Source organism: Geotrypetes seraphini, chromosome 9 (genome assembly GCF_902459505.1).
Source record: "Geotrypetes seraphini chromosome 9, aGeoSer1.1, whole genome shotgun sequence".
NCBI lineage: Eukaryota > Metazoa > Chordata > Amphibia > Gymnophiona > Dermophiidae > Geotrypetes > Geotrypetes seraphini.
Window position 1 is genome coordinate 149,441,552 of NC_047092.1, and position 21,487 is coordinate 149,463,038.

Consider the following 21,487-nt stretch of genomic DNA (forward strand, 5'->3'; position numbering starts at 1 on the left):
GCCCACCCCAATGACACTCCCTACCTTTCTCTGTGAATAGATCCGTGTCTATCCCATTTGGCCTTAAAATCAGGCACACTGCTGGCCTCAATAACCTGAAGTGGAAGACTATTCCAGCGATCAACCACCCTTTCAGTGAAAAAGAATTTCCTGGTGTCTCCGTGCAGTTTCCCGCCCCTGATATTCCACGGATGCCCCCTTGTTGCCGCGGGACCCTTGAAAAGAAGATGCGGCCCATGAGATACTTGAATGTCTCGATCATGTCACCCCTCTCTCTGCGTTCCTTGAGTGAGTACAGCTGCAACTTATCCAGCCGTTCCTCATACGGGAGATCCTTGAGTCCCGAGACCATCTGGGTGGCCATTCTCTGGACCGACTCCAGTCTCAGCACATCCTTACAGTAATGTGGCCTCCAGAATTGCACACAGTATTCCAGGTGGGGCCTCACCATCATACAACGGCATAATGACTTCAGGCTTACGGCTGACCAAACTCCTGCGTATGCAACCTATGATTTGCCTTGCCTTGGATGAAGCTTGCTCCACTTGATTGGCAGTCTTCATGTTCTCACTGACGATCACCCCTAAGTCTAGTTCTGCTTCAGTTCTTGTTAGGATCTCGCCATTAAGGGTGTAAGTCTTGCATGGATTTTGGCTGCCCAGGTGCATGACTTTGCATTTTTTGGCATTGAAGCTGAGTTGCCAGGACCTAGACCAGAGCTCCAGTAGGAGTAGATCGTGCATCATGTTGTCGGACATTGAATTTATATCTGTTGTGCTTTTGCCCACTACATTGCTTAGTTTGGCGTCATCGGCGAATAATGTTATTTTACCTCGTAGCCCTTCTGCCAAGTCTCTTATAAAGATGTTGAATAGGATCGGGCCCAGGACCGAGCCCTGCGGCATTCCACTGATTACCTCCGTCATTTCAGAGGGGGTGCCGTTTACCACTACCCTCTGAAGCCTACCTCCAAGCCAGTTCCCAACCCATTTTGTCAATGTGTCGCCCAATCCTATAGAACTCATCTTGCTCAGCAACCTGCGGTGTAGTACGCTATCGAATGCTTTACTGAAGTCCAGGTATACGATGTCCAGGGACTCCCCAACATCCAGCTTCCTCGTTACCCAGTCAAAGAAACTGATCAGGTTGGATTGGCAGGATCTCCCCTTAGTACATCCATGTTAACGGGGATCCCGTAGATTCTCTTCGTTCAGGATCGTATCCAATTGGCGTTTGATTAGAGTTTCCATTAGTTTGCACACTATTGATGTAAGACTCACCAGTCTGTAGTTTGCTGTCTCCATCTTGGAGCCTTTCTTGTGGAGTGGAATGACTTAATACTTCCAAAACAGATCTAGCCCAAAATGTCTAAGTTCTATCAGGACATCTTAGGAAAGGTTTGATTATCTCCGCAAAATGTCCAAGTCTAGCTCACTCATTCCCCCTTGAACTCTGGATGCACAGTGGAGGAAATGTCCACTAGATGTCCAGGAAAATGGCTTCGATTATCGATACTTGGACGTCCCGGCAATTAGAACGTCCAATTTAGGCAGTTTTGAGATTATGCCCCTATTAGGCTCCAAACCCACCTCTAGATATGCTGGATGTAAACAGCATAAATTATGCTCCTTATTATTACTGAATTATTTATAGTCAGTCTTTCGATCCTCAGCGGAGCCACCACTCACTCAGTATTCTCTCATAGTGAGTGGCTTTATGCCCCAAATTGTCACTAGATCATTTTCTCATTTAACATTTTCAATATTTTTACTTTTTTACTCAATATCATTTTGATAAATATGTACTACAAGTCCTTAGCTGTATGGTCTCACTTCAAAACAGGGATAGATACACCAACATATTTCACCCATAAACTTTAGTAGGTTTTTTCAAGGCTACTACTCTCTACTATGCTTTATGCCATTCCAACGGACCACAGCGTTCAGTATAGAATCTGTTTACATCCAGCATATCTAGAGGTGGTTTTGGATATTGCCCATATTTACAATTTTGGTGGAGAATTAGTGCCATTGGCTAACCTATTAGGCTCCAGACATCCCTAGAAAATTTCATAGTTGAACTCAAAACCTTTCTTTTCTTGGATCCTTATGCCTGATATCCCTTTCTTACTCTTCTTTGTCCTGACATGAGCTGTGTGAGCGGCCTGGACACAGAGGCCCTGATTCTACAAAGTGCCGTCCCAATTTTAGGCAGCTGTAGGCGTCCTACAGCTGTTTAATCAGCCAATCGGGATGCACGTTTTAAAAAAAAATGCTCCCCAGGCAGGCCGCCTATATTGAAGGCGCCTCTGGGAGCCTAGAGAGGCCTACATTGTAAGTAGACGCGGCCGCTATAATTATCATGGCAAGGGATCTCCCTGCCGGCAGGAGGGTGCCCAACTCCTCCTGCTGGAACGCCGCCCCCTCCCCCACGAAACTCTTCATCACCGGCAGGAGGGGGTCGTTAGCATGAGGGGGTCCGGAGGGGGTCCGGCTTTCCAGCAGGAGGGGTTGGGCACCCTCCTGCCGGCGATCAAGAGTTTTGGGGGGGCAGGGGCGGCTTTCCGGCAGGAGGGGTTGGGCACCCTCCTTCTGGTGATCAAGAGTTTTGGGGGGGCGGGGGCGGCTTTCCGGCAGGAGGGGTTGGGCACCCTCCTGCCAGCGATCAAGAGTTTCGGGGGGGGTGGGCCGGCTTTCCGGCAGGAGGGGTTCGGCACCCTCCTGCCGGCGATTGGGAGTTTGGGGGGGTGTTCCGGCAGGAGGGGTTGGGCACCCTCCTGCCGGCGATCGGACAGATGGCCTCTATACTTATCCCTTGCCGCGATAAGTATAGTGGCCGCATCTACTCTAACCCGATTCTCTAACTGTCGTCTGTAACATGGACGCCGGTTACAGAATCGGGGTTAGTAGGCCCGATTCTGTATAGGACACCTCTCCCGGGCATCCTATACAGAATCAGGGCCAGAGTCTCTCCTATTGTGCAGCTTTAGTTTTTGGATTAAAACTTGACTTTTAATAAGAAATTAATGGTGTTAATTAAAATCAATTACGTTACACATATAAATTTAGGCACAGAATCCACGCCTCAATTTTACTTGTGAGTCAAAAAAAGAGGCACAGAAATGGGCAGGTCACGGGTGGATCAAGGGCTTTACTTTAAGAATGTGGGCATCCACGCCTAAATTTAGGTGCAGTCATTTGCACCACGTTTTCCATGGTAAAAATGGCCACACCCCAATTTAGTCACAGTTCCCAGGAGTAAGTGCTATTTGATAAAACAAGCCTATGTAAGTGTGGCTTATAGAATAGCTCTTGTGTGTGTGTGGCGGGGGGGGGGGGGTTAGTGGGGTTAAGTGACTTGCCCAAAATCACAAAGGGTGGCAGTGGAATTTTAACCATGGATGCCATATTTCTGAACCTAGTTCTCTAGCTATTAGGCTACTCCTCTACCCCTAAAGGGGAGGGAATGCATTCAAAGCAGAATTCATGATGGACCCTCTTTGCTTCGGGTTCTATAGGAGAAAAATTTTGGGAGATCTGAAATTTGTAGAAAAGAGTCTAGGGCTGAGGGTATAAAAATTATTATTCAGCATAACTAAAATAAGAAATATGCAGTGCACAGGAGGGAGGCAGTGCCACCACAGATGGTCCATTAACACCCTGTCTTCTGCACATATATTTATTCATCTAATTACCCACTCACTTCAGCAGATTGTATTTACAGGAGTACTGAATCCTGAATATAATTACTCCTGTTCAGAGCAAGAATAACTCTGGAAGGTCCTTACTACACATATGCAACTCCCTTTAAAATCCACTGTACTGACTGTGCTGCTTTTCTTTTCTCTATTATGGAAAACGTACCTCAAATAAATTGTCACTTTACTCATTCACAAGCTATGAGATGCAATAGCTAATGCATCTTTTTGTAACAAAAGCTATTCACAGCAAGTTAGAAAAATTAAATATGATGGCCAATAAGGAACTAAAGGATTATCTAGCCTGCCCGTCTCCATTCCTCTAGCAATGCCATAGATCACAATTGATCTATGTCTTTGTACTCACTTCTTCATTACCAGAAATTCATACTTGAATTATGCCACTGTTTCCTATATCTCCCCTGTCATGCCACTTCGTGCATTTGCTATCCTTTCTGTGAAGATTTGTAGTTAGGTAGGAGAAGCTTGACATGTGCTAAACTATGATATTTTATTCAAGTATTTGCTATATTGCCTTTCAAGGTCAGAAACTCCTGCATGCAGATTACAAATCATCCCCATCTGTACATATCAGCCTCTCACCTCCCATGTCGCACACAAACATATAGAGCAGAATTGGCCCCCAGTACCGATCCATGGAGTGCCTCAAGGATCGGCGCTAGGGCTAATGCCATTCCATATGTTTGTGAATGACATTACTGAAGGGTTAGAAGATGAGATTTGCCGTTTTGCGGATGATACCAAGATTTGTAACAGAGTGGACAACCCAGAGAGAGTGGAAAACATGAAAAAAGATCGGCAAAAGCTAGAACGGTCTATCATCTGGCAATTAAAACTCGATGCAAAGAAGTACAGGGTGATGCATTTGGGGAGTAGAAATCCAAGGGAGCTGTATGTGCTGGGCTGTGAGAGGCTGATATACATGGACAGGGAGAGGGATCTTGGAGTGATAGTGTCTAAGGACCTGAAGGTGATGAAACAGTGTGATAAGGCAGTGGCTGTAGCCAGAAGGATGCTGGGCTGTATAGACAGCAATGTATAGAGAACTGTATATGTAACTGGCAGAAGGAGGTGTTGATGCCCCTGTACAGGTCATTGGCGAGGCCACGATTGAGTATTGAGTTCAGTTTTGGAGGCCCTATCTGGCGAAGGATATGTTTAAATGATTTTTATTGAGCCAAAATAAATCACAGATACAGAGTGCTCAGCCATATAAACAGTGATCAAGGTACAAATTTCAAAAATACAGAATCCCTACCCCCCCTTCCGGGGTTCCTTACCACCAAGCTGAAACCAGCAAGAAAACAATGAACTTGAAGAGAACAAGAGATTACTGCAATAAAACACCACTATCTAGCAATTCAAGATGTGACTTCTTGCCAAGGGAGTCATGGTAGTCCAAAAATGCTCCCAGATGGCCGTAAAATGCATGCCCTGCTGGATAGAAAGGTCTGAGACACCCCAACGTTCCCAAGTCAGCAAGTGGATCATCTGAGTCCTCCACAATGAGATATTGGGGGCATCCGACTCTAGCCATCGCAATAAAATACATTTTATGGCAGTCAAAATAGACCATCGAAGAAAGGCTCTCATGCCTGGCTGTCAAGGATGATGTGAAGGAAGAGCACCAAATAAAAGTGCAGGCAAAGGGCGAACATGCATCTTTCAAATTCAGCCAATAAAGGTAAAAAGCAGAGTCCAAAAGACCTGGATGGCCGGGCAAGCCCAAAACATGTGGCCAAGGGAAGTATTCACATTTAGCATAGGCTGCAGTTGGTCTAAATTTAGCAAGGTACACCCTTCTGGGCGAGACAGAGTCGAAAGATCAGCTTATACTGCCTTTCCCAGTGATACATATATTTTCATAAAGCAGGTAATTTAGTTACAGCAGTTTGTATAATGTCATCTGGCAATAGTACATTAAGGTCTTGTGCCCAAGCAGTCTGATACTTAATATAATCAATCAAAGGAGTCTCATCCTTCAAATAACGATGGTGAAATTTGAGGGGAACGTTCATATGGGACCCAAGGGCTATTGAGAACAGGTCCTGTCTACGAAAACTTAAATTTTCTTTTTTGAGGGAAGCTGGATCTGCAAGTATACAAATCTGTCAATACCGGTCAGTCCATAATCCTGACTCAACTGCGTAAAGGACTTCATAGTGCCATCCTTGTGTACCAGATGAAACAAAGAGGTCAACCTCTGTGCCTCCCAATGCGCAATCCGTGAGTTCCCTCTGGTGAAGGATATAAGAGGACTTGAAGCAGACCAGAGGAAGGCAACAAAAATGGTATGGTGTTTGCGCCAAAAGATGTACGAGAAAAAACTGGAAGTCCTAAATATGTATATTCTAGAGGAGAGGAGGGATAGGGGAGATATGATAGAGACGTTTAAATACTTGAAAGGAATTGAGGAAGGAATGGCCTAGTGGTTAGACATACAGCCTCAGCACCCTGAGATTGTGGGGTCAAGCCCCATACTGCTCCTTGTGACAAGATGCTACTTGCCAATCACTCAATCCTCCATTGCCCCAGGTATGTTAGATAGATTGTGAGCCCACCAGGACAGATAGGGACAAATGACTGAGTTGTTGTTAAGTGCCATTGACTCGTGTTCAAGTCCTAGCAACTTGATGAATTGCAGATTTTAAAAAAAAATTGGTTTTGTGCTAGTCCGGAAAGGTCTTCCAGTGTCATCCCCATGGTTGTTTTCAACGTGTTCAGTCATCTGATTGCAGGTCACCCTATTTGCCTGGTTCCTTCACTCTTCTGAAACATGATGTCCTTCCCCAGTGATCTCTCTTCTGATGGTGTGATCAAAATAAGACAGTCGTAACTTCATTATTTGGGCTTAGAGTGACATAGTCGGTTTGATCTCTTCCAGAATCAATTTGTTAGTTCTTCTGGCAGTCCACAGAACACCTAGAATCCTTCTCCAGCACCAAAGCTCAAATGAGTCAATCTTCTTTTTGTCTTGTTTCTGTAGTGTCCAGCTTTCGCATCCGTAACTGACCACAGAGAAAATGAGTGCATTGGCAAGTCTGATCTTCATTTGGAGTGTTACCTCCTTGCCTTTGAATACTTTGTTGAAAGCCTTCATTGAAGAGCGACCAAGTGCTATTCTGCAGAGTATTTCCTCACTGATAGTTGCTTCTTTGTTTACAAAAGAGCCCAGGAGATTGAAATCCTTTACAACTTCTATTCTATCACCTTCAAGCTCAAATGACTGAGTACCTGAATGTAAACCACTTAGATCAGAGGTCGGCAATCTGCAGCTCTCAAGCCAAATGCGGCTTTTCTTCCATGTGGCTGCGGCTCTTCTCCCATGGCCCCCCAGACCTATTACAGTACCTCGTCGTCTAGCGGGGGTCTTTGTGGCAGGAGTGCGACCCTCTTGCTCCTGCCTCCTCGCAGCTGTCTTCTAAAATGGCTGCCATGACCTCTCGCGGCAGCTTGCAGTACTACAGGAAATGTCACAAGCACCCACGAAAGGTTGAAGCAGCCATTTTAGAAAGCAGCTCTGAGGAGGCAGGAGCTCCTGCTGGACCACCAAGTACCTCAGAAGGCCCGGGGGCCCTACCTATACATGACTGAGTTGAGAGGGTGGGGCATTGTAGGGTTGAGCTGCCATGGGTCAGAGATGTTTGGGGGTTGCATAGAAGAAAAACTGTGCACTGGTATGCTAATCTTTGTTTTGAATTAAAAAAAAAGAAAAGAAATACAAGTGGAAATAAAGAAGTAAAGAAGAAAACAGATAAATGGGAGCAGGATGTGGGCGGGGTAGGGAGTGAGGCAGGGCCTAGGGGCCCTCGAAGAATTAATCCTGCCCTGTCTGGAATCAAACATTTAGGATAAAATGGCTTTTTAAGTTTTAAAAAGGTTGCCGACCCCTGGCTTAGGGCTCCTTTTACAAAGGTGCGCTAAGCATTTTAGCGTGCACTAAATCAACACATGTGCTAACTGCTAACGCATCCATAGGATAACATTATCGCATGCTAAAAATCATAGCATATCTTTGTAAAAGAGGAGGTTAGACAATTAATAGGCAATATATAAATGACTAAAATAAATAAAAATATTAATATAGAACCAAACTTTTTCCAGAGAAGGCATAATTTGAGCATGTGGGATAGGAATAATGTTAGGAAATTCTTTTTAATAGAGAGGGTGGTTGCCTGGAATGCCCTCCCGATGAAGGTGGTGGAGAGGAAAATAGTGATAGAATTCAAAAAGAACAAGATAAGACTCATCGCTACTCTCCATTGAATGTCCAGCCCATAGATCTTTTGGAAGAACCAAATTTTCAGTTTCAGAGAGGTGAATTGAAGTGTAGAAGAAATTTGTGATTTTAATGAAAAACGATATTGTCAAATTGAATTTCTAGAGTGATAACCTATTTTCATAGCATAACTGGAACATAGCTAATATAAGGAACCGGATCAAGCTGGGGTTAGGATCTCAAGATCTACATCGCTACACATTTGGTAGTATTAACTATCAGTTTCTAGGATATCAACCACTCATCGAGGGTGGAGGGACAGGAATTAGCTGATAATGCAAAGAATTAGAGTCAAAAGAAGCCAAAATCCATACGTCATCATTGTAAGCCAAAGGAATGACCCATAGGGCTGTTCACAAGGGGGTAATCATGAAGGAGGTGTGTTTACATAGGGGGAGATGATCATGGAAAGGCATTATGACATCACAATTTCAGCTCTGGAATGTTGCTGCTATTTGGGTTTCTGCCAAGTACTTGGGACCTGGATTGGCCACTGTTGGAAACAGGATACTGGGCTTGATGGACCTTCGGTCTGTCCCAGTATGGCAATTCCTATGTTCTTATGAGACCTTTCTGTGTACAAAATAAGTGTTGGTAAGTGCTATTGCAGTAATTCTTTATAATAAAATCATGCCAGTCAGTTTTTCAGGATTTCCCCAGTGAATATGCATGAGATCTATTAGCATACAATGAAAGCAGTGCATGCAAATAGATCTCATGCATATTCATTGGAGAAATCCTGAAAACCCGACTAGATTGCGGCCATTGAGGAGGGACTTTGACACCCCTGCTCTAGATCAATGTGGGCAACCTACTGGGTTTTCAGGTTTTCTCCAATGAATATGCATGAGATCTATTAGCACATAATGGAGGTAGTTTATGCAAATAGATCTCATGCATAATCATTGGGGAAAATCCTGAAACCTGACTGGGTTGCAGCCCTCGAGGACCAAGGCTGCCCTCCCCTTCTCTAGATTTATAACTGGAAGCATACACAAAAACGTGGAGGGGCATATTCGATAGGACATCTAAGTCAGAGTTTGGACGTTTTGAGAAAGACATCTAGAAAGTCAAGAGTAAAAATGTCCATTCTCAAAACTGCCGCACATTTGAGGGATTGAGGGGTACAGATAAGAGTTGACGTAGGTTATAGGGATAGGAGTAGAGATAGGTTATAGAAATAGTCAAGGACCACTGCTCAGGCAATGGGCCTGATGGGCCGCCGCGGGAGCGGACCGCTGGGCGAGATGGACCTCTGGTCTGCCTCAGCGGAGGCAACTTCTTATGTTCTTATGTTCTTTTAACTTTAAGAAAAACAAAAAACTATCTATATATTTTATCCCTTAGTACATCTATCTTTTTTTTGACATTCCCAAATATAAAGACGTCCACATGAAAAAGCTGTTCAGATGTGGTACCCAATTGTCTTGCCCTGTCAGAACAGCTTGCCCTCAGCTGATCAAGGCAGGGGAATCCCCCATCAGTTGAGCCAGTTTCGGGGATTCCTGCTGGCTCAGCTAATGGGGATTCCCCCTGTCAGGATCAGCTAAACTGGAAGGGAGATTCCTCCCTCCCTCCCTCCCAGTCACCGATCCACCAGCCCCCTCCACAGAACCCCCGTACTACACCCCTCCCCTTCAATATCCCCCAACACTCCTAACATCTTCCCATACACCCCTGTACTTTCGATACAAAAATCGGTAGGAGGGATGCCCACTCTCTCCTGCTGCCAGGCCCCTTGCACCTGGCCCACCTGAGCAAATCACAGACTTAAGCCCCTCCCAGTGCATCCCAGGATGTACTAGAAAGGGGAAGGCCTGCCATTATGAAGAGGCGGGCCTGCCAGTGGGAGGAAGTGGGCATCCCTCCTGCCGGATTGTCTTTGAAGGTATGGGGATGTAGGGGGGATGTCGGGTTGAGGTGCCAAGGGTTCAGGAGGGTGCCGTGGTTGAGCGCCACAGGTTCAGGGAGTTTTGGGGTGGGATGCCATGGGTTCGGATGGTGCTGCAGTTTGGGGTGGGGTGTCAGGGTTCGATGGGGCCCAGTGGCAGGATGGAATGGGCATCCTTCCTGCTGATTTTTGTATTGAAAGTATAGGGAGGCATGGGGGGGGGGAATGTTAGGAGTGTTTGGGGATGTCAGGGGAGTTTCAAGGGATGCTGGAGGGGAGGGGTGTAGTGAGGGGGCTGTGGGATTGATGACTATGAGGGAGGGATGGAAAGAGGAATCTCCCTGCCAGTTCAGCTGATCTTCGCATGGGGAATCCCCATTAGCTGAGCTGGCAGGAATTCTTGAAAATAGCTCAGCTGATGAGGATTCCCTTGCCTCGATCAGTTGATGGGAAGCCTATTGTTTTGTTTTTTTTCACTCCAAGGAAGGTGGGAAGGGGTCATGACCACTGGGGGAGTAAGGAGGGTCATGCCTTAAACCCTCCAGTGGTCATCTCATCAGTTTGGTCACTTTTACAACACTTAGATGCATGTAAATCAGATCTAAATAAGTTCCACCTTGGACGTCCTGGGAAAGCTTTTTTTATTGCTACAGGTCATCCAGCTTAAGCCCGACTGATGCCCGCCCATAACACACCCCTTTAGGCTCTGGACATTCAGCGGCTTGGAAATCCTGTTGGATGTCCAGAAAGTTGTTTTTGATTGTTGGTACTTGGATGTCCTGGCCATTAGGAGGTTCAAGTGCCAGCTTAGGCTGGTTTTTGGACATTTAAATGTTTTATGAACCTGATAACTTCCTGAAAAAAAATTCCTCATTCAGAGAAAACCTTATCATAGGGATATTAGCCCATAAAGATTGTTAATCCCAGTTACCTTGCAATAGCATGGGTCAACAATGCCATTATGTGTGAGCTTTTCATGATGGCATAACACTATCATTCACAAACGCAATGACTTGCCTGTAAATCCAGGTGAGCAGATGCATGTGGCATTTAGACCTTCACTGTCACAAGTTCCTCCATTCTGGCAGCTGACATTGACACAGGGGTCTTTGTATAATTCACAGTGTTTTCCTGAGAAGGAAAGCAAAAAATGGAGTGCACCACTTATTTATTACTCATACCTTCATTGTAAGACAGATAATTGAAAAAAAAAAAAAAGATTGGAAAAGGGATTGAAACAACTGGAACAAAGTTTGAAGGCTGTCTCTGTCAGCTAAAAGGAAGCACGAAAAGAGCTTTTCATATTTTGAAGGAGTGCTGGGACAGGACCTGCCACTGTTGGCAAGAAAAATGCACTTGCATTTACTTGCTGAGAAATTGTCTCAAAACTTGGAGGAAAAGAAGATTGTGGATTAAACTGATAAATTCTTTATTTCAAAGGAAACAAAGACGTAAATTAGGTAAAAGAATGCTAAGCAGTAGATATCCAAAAAAACTGTATCAAAGTTCCAAAGGTACACTAAAATCATCCACATAAAATAATTCCATCCACATAAAAGTAAATCATCCTTTAAGGCTCTTATGTGGATGATTTACTTTTATGTGGATGGAATTATTTTATGTGGATGATTTTAGTGTACCTTTGGAACTTTGATACTTTCAAATAAAGTCCATTTGGGAGCATCGTCACTCCACAGAGTTTTTTTGATTTTCTCTGGATTTTCTTCTTTGTGGATATTTTGGGGTCAATTCCTTTCATTTTAAGCAGTGGATACTCCAGTATCATGGCAAGAAAACCACAAAAGGGTAGGGGGGTTCATAGCACTGGAAGCAACAGGCCAGGTGAAAACTTTCTATTTCTGTTTGACTCCATCCCTCCTCCCCAATCCCACCCACTGTAGGCTAGTCTGTATATGAACCTAGTTTTATTACCTCTTTCACAAGTCCATACCAGAAAAATAAAAATTCCCCCCAAAGTCTAGCTGTCACAGCACTAATTACAGGTAATTTATGGTTACTTCTAGAACCAGGACAAGAATACAGGTAACCCTCCAGTCACTGTAGACCAGTGGTCTCAAACATGCGGCTCGCCAGGTACTATTTTGAGGCCCTTGGTATGTGTATCATAATCACAAAAGTAAAATAAATCAGTTTCTTGATCATATGTCTCTTTAGCTATAAATTATAATATTTTATTATTAAGACTTAGCCAAAAGGAAAGATTTATAAACTATAAAGAGAGTTTTACCTCATGCAAAATTGTTATTTTTTTAATAAGACATGAACTATTTTTTCTGAGGCCCTTCAAGTACCTACAATTCCAAAATATGGCCCTGCAAAGGGTTTGAGTTTGAAACCACTGCTGTAGACTAAACAAAAGCACTTTTTTCTCTTTCTTTCATGGGAGGAGGCTGATTGGCAGATGCTGAGGTTGGGAGTTGCATTGTTCAAGTATATATGAGACAACCATACGGACCCCTGATGCAGGCTTTCAGCTGAAACGCTGACAGTGTTGGGTCTTTTGTGAATAAAGAATTAATCCCAGTTCTTTAGGCCTTTGAGCTGGTTTTGTGGTTGCACGTTGTTCGTGCACTTTGTGATCTCTTTTCATGTGCTGTATTTTGAAGCAGTTGGATTTTCCTCAACATCCTCAATGAAGTCCCTGCTTAAACTAAACTGCAGTAATTCAGTTGCGTCAATATCATACTTTGAACTAGAAGACGGAAGTGTTCTTTTGGCACAATGTTCCCAGCAGTCTAAGCTTATAAAAAAAAAATACTTTTTTATATATATAAATTATTTATCTGAGGTTCATGGTTGAGAACCCAAAACTTTAGCCTTATAATGAACTGTTAAAATTTTACGTATTGGGGATGCTCTTCTGGTGGTCTACAAGGCTACATATGGAGAGAACTACATTGGGTTAGTATCTGACCTCCTCAAGGTCACAAGCTCCTTCCCTAGTTCAACACAAAAATAACACAACGTTACAGCCTGACTTTTCCTTCACCTCAACAAAGTGCACTAAAAAAAAGTTATTCAAGTTCACCTTCGAATTTTAAGGTCCCTAAGGGCTCTTTTCACGAAGGTGCGCTAGTGGTTTTAGTGCACGTACCGGATTGGCGCGCGTTAGCTGAAAATCTACCGCCTGCTCAAAAGGAGGCAGTAGCAGCTAGCAAGTGCGGCAATTTAGCTTGTGCTATTCCGCGCGTTAAGGCCCTAGCGTGCCCTTGTAAAAGGAGCCCTAAGTTTGGAACAGCCTACCAATATACTTGTGATAACCCTCTTCTTACTATCAATTCAGGAAATTGCTAAAAACATATCTCTTCTCTCAATAATTCTCAAGTTCTTTATTCATTTATCGTTCACTGAAACTGCCGTGTACAGTATATCCAAGACTCTTATTGTAAACCGCAATTAATCCTTGTTGAAAACTGTGGGGTATAAGAAATTGTATAGTATGATATGGTAGTTGTACTTAATTTTAATAACCGAGATTGTGCACACATTTTAATCTTATTAATATGAATCTTATTAATCGTACAATTGGAAAGCTTTCGACAAATCTGATCCAAATTAGTCAAAGTTGTAATTACTACAAAATTGTCATCTGCAAAAGAGAATAAGATCTCATCACTTTCTAATTCAACCAAGCCCAATGTACTCATAAAGGTGTTAAACAACATAGGTGAAATGGGTGAGCCCTGAAAGACTCTGAGGGCTGACATTGGGATTTGGGGTTGAGTTGGGAGAAAGGGGCTAACTTATGGAGAAAGGTTTGATGCCGGAGGTGGGAGAAGGGAGCTGACATCTGCAAAATGTTCTAGTGTGCAAATCTGAAAATGGGGCGTGGCCAAAGAACATGGGCAGATCTTGGGCATTCCTAGAATTTATGCAAACTGTTATAGAATACCGTCGATACATGCACAAGTTAAGGACAGGGATTTAGGCCTGGTTTATCTTGGCTTAAATGTTATGTATAGAATCAGGCCCTACATGCTTTTAAGACTACCTGAATTCAAGAAAGCTTGGGGCAAGTACGTTGGATCTCTACAGAGGAGGGGATATAAGATGGCATGGATAGGCAGACTAGATAGGCCATATGGTCTTTATCTACAGTGGTGCAGTAAGGGGGGGGGTGGTCAGCTCTTGGCGCTATCATGGTAGGGGTGCCTGCACCCTTCCTCCTTTCTGCATCCGCCTCTTCCAACTCATCCCCCCACTACACGCACGTCCCCCTTCCCCCATACCTCCGATTGTTCACCGCCCCAGGTAACAACTTCAATGTGCTCCTCGCGACCGCGTCAGCACCCGCTGACATCACTTCTGTGTGCCACTCATAGGAAGAGACATCAGAGAGAGAGGACGCGGTCGCGAGGAGCATGCTGAAGTTGTTAGTTATGGCGGTGAACAGCTAGAGGTACGGGGGAAGGGAAGGGGCATGCGTGTGCAGCAGGGGGGCTGGGGGGGCAGAGTCAAAGACAGGGGAGGGGCGCCTCTCACCCTTGTTATGCCACTGTTTATCTGCCTTCATTTTTCTCTGTTTCTAAGGGCCTATTTTACAAAGCCGCGCTAGCAACTGCTGTGCGGTAACGGCCCCGAAGCCCATGCAGATTTAACGGGCTTTGGGGTTGTTGCCGCGCGGCTTTGTAAAACAGGCCCTAAGTTTCTATGTTTGATGTATGAATAGTAATTCAAAAAAAGTAACCTACCTTCATATTCAGCAAGACAAATACACTCGTAACCATTGACCAAGTCTTTGCAGGTAGCTGCATTTTGACACGGTGTAGAAAGGCATTCGTTGTATTCTTCTTCACAATACAAGCCATGATAACCTAAGATTTAAAAAAAAAAAAAAAGCTGCATTTTCAGTGTACTTTAACATAACTATTAACCACTGCATGTTAGCAGCAGTTAGATCGTAACTGAAGGCAAATGTATTCCTGCTATGGAGCTGGAAATTGTGAAAAGCACAAAAGGAAAAAAGGGTTCATTTAAAGAATATAAATATTGCAAAGGGAAATTTTTTTGTTTTGATGCTTATGGGAAAATCACTGCAATCATCTCTGGCCTACCTAATGCTCATTAGATAATAGCTACATAATAAGTACCTTATAATTCACATCACCATAACAATTATTTTGCTAATAGTCAATCAGAATTCCCAAAGCTAATAAGTATGGCCTTGGGATGGGTAATTTTTTTTTTTATGTCTCTTAGCATGTCTTAAGTGACTATTATGTTGTATATTAGTAAATATGAAATATGATATTGATTCCAGTAGGACATGAACATGTTTGTCCTGATATGATTATTAGATACATAATACATTGAGTGAGTTCTGCATGATTAGTAATGCAAATTTTTTTAAAATCACAAGGGGGAAATATAGGGGTCCTTTTACAAAGTGCAGTAGCGGTTTAACGCGTGGAATTCCGCACGTTAAACTGCCTGTCGCGCTAGTACCTAACGCCTCCATTGACTAGGCATTAGGATTTTAGCTGCCGCGGGGGTTAGCATGTGATGAAATGTCTGATGCACTAACCTCCGTAGCGCGCCTTGATAAAAGGAGTTCATAGTCTATAATGCCTAACTTTGAAATCCGTACGCAATTCTTTTTTTTATTTAATTGACTTGGTAATTAACCACATCATTTTTCAGCCAATCAAAAAAAAAAATGTGACACTGAACTCTTTGGACACTTGCCCCCTCTTTTACAAAGGTGCACTATGCTTTTTAGCACGCAGTAAATATTATCATGCGCTAAACACTAATGCGTGCATGCTAGTCTATGGACGCATTAGCGGTTAGGGCACATGTTGATTCAGCTCGTGTTTAATCCGTGCTAAAACGCGTAGCACCTTTGTAAAAGAGGCCCTTAGTGATGCCTAAGTGGAGGCAGTGGTGTAGTAAAGGTGGCGTGGGAGCGGTCCACCCTGAGTGCCGGGTCGGTGGGGGTGCCGGCATCTCTCTGCCCTGCCACACCATGCTCGCGCCAATCCTCCCCCCCAATCTGCACCTCTGTAGATCTTTGCTAGTGTGAGCAACTTCCCCTGACTTTTGCTTGCGCCAGCCTGGTTCCCCTCTGAATCACTTCCGGGTCATGGGGCCAGGAAGTGACGTCAGAGGGAAATCCAACGCTGGCGCGAGGAGCATGCTGCAGAAGCCACTCATGCTGGCAAAGGTTTACAGGTATGGGGGGAAAGGAGAGCGCGAGAGTGGAGTAAGGGACAGGAAGAAATGGGGAAGCCATGGAACGAGTGGGGGCATGGAAAGGAGGGAGTAGAGGGTGGCATCACCACCTCAGGCGCCTCCTACCCTTACTATGCCACTGAGTGGAGGCGCCCTCTGATGCCTAATAACACCTACTGAAAAGTAGGCATGATTAGAGGCAGAGAATAGGTATGATTGACTTAGGCATCACTAGGCATTTGATTTAGGTGCTGGTAAATTAGGCCTGGTAAAACCTAGCCTCATATACAGGAGCCTATCTCTAGGATGCCTATCTCTAGGACGCTAAGCAGGATTCTATAAGCTGCACCTAGCAGTTGATTGACAACCATGCTAAGCGGCGCCTACAATGAAGGCACTTAAGCGCCATTTATAGAATCTGGTCCTAATTGGATGTTTTTTCTTCTTATAGAATTGGGAAGCAATTTTAGAAGGCTCAGGTGCAGCTTTCATGTGCAAAACGGGATTATACATATATGAAGATATTTTAGAATAGGGAATGTATTGTGGGTGGTCCTTAAAAATATAAGTATATTCTGTATTTTAGTCCAGTGAGACATGTATATCTTGGTAAAGCTTTTACTGAATTAGGTACACGTCTTCACTAACATCTTGTCTATGCCTGCTGTTTGGAGAAGAGCTTGAAGGAAAAATCATGCTCACACTTTTCGCATTCAAGACCATCTCAAATTGTCAAAAACTTTAATTTTGGAGAGCTTTTCAGTTAGTACCTTGTGGATGTATGGGTTTTCAAAATCCATCATTTCTACATGTAAGTGATGCCAGTTCAATTCCCACTGCAGCTTCTTATGACTCTGGGCAAGTAATTTGACTCTCCATTGGCTCAGATACAAAATAAGTGCCTGCATGTCATATGTAAATTGCTGTGACTATAACCACAGAGAAGCAATATATCCAATTCCACCCCCTTTCCCCGGAGCATACTTCCAAATATGAGGACCTTGACAAGAAGATGAACAAGGTACTGTTCTGGCTGAGATAGGTTGACTGCTCTAAATAGGTGAAACCAGAGACATGTTTTCCCTGGTGGTTTTTCTTTTATTGAATGTGAAAAACAGTGGAACCAAAAATATATTGTACCTGGATGAGTGCAGGAAAATACGAAAAATCAGAGAAACCAAGTAAGGTAAAAAATTATTTATTAAAACGATAAACAATAATAACTGTATCGGATATGCAATGAAAAGTACTAGCCTACCTCAGGAGTCCAAAGGCCTGAAGGCACGTCTGTTATATAAAGAACTCTTGGAGAAGCAGCACAGTGAATAGCAACAGGAAATGCCTACTTATGAAAATTCAATAGAGAAAGTCTAAATGTAACCTAACAGGTGCAAAATTCCAGACAGCAGGTCTGTAAATGGGATGAAATAAAGTTTGGAGGAAAGAATGTCGATGATGCATTTTAGGATTGGAGCATCAATAATGCCTGTCGCTGGTGTAAAAGTATGGAATGCCCTGCCTGGTACCCTGCGATTTTGTACTGGGAGGATACATTGTAAGACAATGCTCAAAACACAATTATTTGCTAATGCCTTTCTATGCTAATGCTTATTCCTTCTGAAAATATCTTCTTCAGAACATGATTTAAAGCTTGTTTATATTCCTGAACTGTTGGAATTTGACTTGTTCTGCCTGTATATGTGGATCGATTTTGTCATTTACCTTGGAATGGATCGTTTAATCTAATGCCTTTTTGCTTCCTTAATTGCTGAAATCTGATTTGACTTGGTATATTGATATTTTATATTGGGGGGGATGTTAATGATGTTGTCTAGTTATGTCTATGTTATATGTGGAAATCGCAGGGAAGTACAATTCTATGGATATGATAGTTAAACTGCATGCGGTATATACATTTTTTAATAAATAAAATATGCTATAGTACAGAAGGCTAATCTAATCCTACCCAAATTAGGTAATCTCCACAAAGCATGCTGTGAGCAGTGAAAGATTCTGAATAGTGAGTTCTGATCCAAAAGATTAGTCTAATAGCTTGGTCCCATCTCATGAAGAGGTTTTAAACACCAAACAATTTATTTTTACATTTTTTTATTTATAGAAATTTCATATAATACAATCAAGAAAAAAATATATATAGTAAAGCTCAATCCATTTCATAATAAAAGTAAATGATATAAAAGGCAAATCTAAAAAACTATTATGTGTTCAAAAATAAAGTGCCATCTTGGAAGCCAAGATATAATTCATTCCATGCATTATGAAGGTTGAAGTAGAGAATGACACGGTGGCGGTTTACCCGCGGCCACCGCATTTTAGCCGCGGGTCACCCGCCGAAAACGGGGAAGAAAACTAGCAGTCGCTGCGGCGACGGGGACAAGGCCATTCACCGCCCGCGGGGCGGTGAATGGGTCTTGTCCCCGCAGTGAGGCATGAAGGATCGCGCGGTCCCCGCAGCTCACACCCGCCTGCCCAATCGATTCTAGTGTTTAGCCAGCTCTCTCCCTTCTCCTCACCTTAGTTTGTAGATTTTCTTTTTCGGCGACCCGCACGCTATCAGAGAGCCGCGCACCCGCTGCTGCTCAGTTTCGAACTTCTGCTCTGACGCAACCGGAAACAGGAAGTTGCAGCAGAGCAGAAGATTGAACACTGAGCAGCCGCGCGTGCACGGCTCTTTGGGAAAGCGTGCAGGTCGCCGAAAAAGAAAACCTATAAACTAAGGTGAGGAGAAGGGAGAGAGCTGGCTAAACACTAGGATCGATTGGGCAGGCAGGTAGTGGCTGCGGGGACCGTGCGATCGCTAGTGTTCCCGGCTCAAATTGGAAGGAGGGAGTGAAAGGGAAAAGGATTCTGGGCCAAGGGGATGAAGTCGGAAAAAAAAACCCACAGCAGGAAAGAAAGGGAAGGACTGGCAGGTGAGCCAGATGCTAGAAGCAGGGGGGGGGGAAGAAAGAGGGAAAAAAGCTAGATGGGGTTGAAAAGAAGAGACACACTGGTATGGAAGAGGAAGATAGGGGAAATCTGGACACAGGAAGGTAACAGAAAGAGGGGAAATTATGTGCATGGGGCATAGGGACAGAGACATAAAGGGGACATGCCATGGGGATGGTATATGGACACAGGGGGGGCAATGACAGATACATAGGGGAGATATTAGAAATGGAGAAAATAGGAGCACAGAAGCGAGATGGTTTGTGGGGATGGGACAGGGACCGAGCTTGCAGGCTCCAGTGGCTTGCACAAATTACATTGTAACGTGCCATGAAAATAAGAGGAAGGAAGGTAGATAGGCCACGCGAGAGGAGCTGAAGGGTAGTAGAAAGGAACAGATGGTAAAGGAGGGAGGGAAGGGTGGTGGTGGAAAGGAATAGAACAGACATTGAAGGAGGGTGGAGAGGAACAGACCCCCAAGGGAAATGTGGAAGACAGAGTGGGAAGAAGACAGATGCCAGACTATGCGGGAGCGGAGGGAAGAAGATGGGTGCTAGACCAATTGGGGGGGGGGGGTTAAGGGAGAGGCACAGTAACAGCAAATGGAAGACGCAGAGAGAAGACACACAGTGGATGGAAGGAATTGAATGAGAAGATGTGGAAAGCAGAAACCAGACAACAAAGGTAGAAAAAAAAAATTATATTTATTTATTTATTTTTTGCTTTAGGATAAAATAGTATATTAGTTGTGTTGATAAAAATTTATAAACAAAGCCCTGCCAGCTGAACATCTCTTTCTCTAGTTCAGCAGCAGGAACTTTGATTTATAAGAAAGGAATAAGCTAAATATTACAGTACTAAGGCTTATATGGATGCAGCGGGGACGGTGACGGGGCGGTGAATGGGATGGCAGTGGCGGTGACGGGGCAGTGAAAGGGATGGCGGTGACGGTGACGGGGTGGTGAAGGGAACGGCGGTGACGGGGCGGTGCAGAGGATGGTGGGCCGGTGACGGGGCGGTGACGGGGACAGATTTTTTCCCCGTGTCATTCTCTAGGTTGAAGAACATTAAGCACATGCTACCCTATTTAAATCCCCTCCCCCTTTTACAAAACTGTGACAGCGTTTTTTAGCGCAGGCTGGTACGCTGAATGCTCCGCGCTGTTCCTAACGCTCATATGAACTCTTTGAGTGTTGGGAACAGCGCAGCGTGTTCAGCCCGTCAGCCTGCACTAAAAAACACTATGGTGGTTTTGTAAAGGGGGAGGTAAATGTCAAGGTGAAAGATGCTATAAAACAGTGTTCTTCAACTGCCGGTCCTCAGAAATTTCCTACCGACCCACAGGGCCGGCACGTGCATCGGGCCCGAGACAATGTTCTTCAACCACCAGTCTGCGGTGCGATTGATGCAGCGTCATCTTTGGGCCGGCTCCCTCTTCCTCAGTGCTGCACTGTACAAAGCCATGAGCAGCGGCTCCTAAGGGCATCCTGCGCCTGAACCGGAAGCCTTCTCTCTGATGTCGCAACGTCAGAGGGTAAGCTTCCAGATGAGGCGCGGGATGCATGAGGAGCCGCTGCCCGCGAGCATGCCTACGATTTCGCCAGCAATGTCATCCGCACACTTGGGGACTATTTGAGGGAGCTCCTAAAATGCACTCAGCCCCATGTGGGAGCACTGGTGGGGGTATTGCGCGAAATTGAGAATGTCAGTAAAGCAGTTGGGGAGCATGTGAAGACCGTAGTACTGGAGGTACAAAACTTTGCAACTGGCTACATCAGAGGAGTGGAGGAGCACAGGGACAGGCTCCTGAAGCACTTGGAAGAGCTGAAGCTCCAGAAAGAGAATGCACTGTACTTGCAAAAGTTGCAGCTGGAGCACTGCAGCAGTGAGGAAGAAGGAGCCGGCCCGAAGATAACACCGGGGGTGGCATAAAACGGCCGGGGGGAGCAGGCCAGAAGGTAAGGCACAGCATGGAAGGAGTGAGACAACAAAGGTAGGTAGAATGATTTTATTTTTGAATTTAGTGATTGAAATGAGTCTGAGAATTTATATCTACTGTCTGTATTTTTCACTGTTCAGGAAGAAATGCATTTGTTTCTTTTTCTCTGGGGTTGTACTGCATGCATAGTCTTGTTTGTATGTATTAGTTCTTTTAGGGCTCCTTTTACTAAGCCGCGTTAGGGCATTAACACGTGGAATAGAGCGTGCTAAATTGCCGTGCCCGCTAGATGCTAACGCCAGCATTGAGCTGGCGTTAGTTCTAGCCATGTACCGTGGGTTTAGCACGCGTTAAAAAGCTCCATGTGCTAAAAACGCTAATGCAGAGTAGTAAAAGGAGCCCTAAATGTTATCTGTGTTCTGGTAGGAATGAATATTGAGAAGCATAGAGTGTGCTTTGTGTAGTTTAATTTTGTGGTAAATCATTATGTGTTAATAAGATTATATTGTATGTGTATAT

General features: G+C 44.3%; 1 protein-coding gene across 1 annotated transcript in view; it reads right to left on the minus strand.

Annotated features, from left to right (window-relative positions):
• DNER (delta/notch like EGF repeat containing) overlaps positions 1–21,487 on the minus strand; it is a 261,530-nt gene that overhangs the window by 25,595 nt on the left and 214,448 nt on the right. Inside the window, exons 9-10 of the mRNA XM_033959607.1 lie at positions 14,601–14,723; positions 10,906–11,019 (exon numbers count right to left, since the gene is read on the minus strand). Of these exons, the coding sequence (XP_033815498.1) occupies positions 10,906–11,019; positions 14,601–14,723 (237 nt within the window). The remainder of the gene's footprint in view (positions 1–10,905; positions 11,020–14,600; positions 14,724–21,487) is intronic.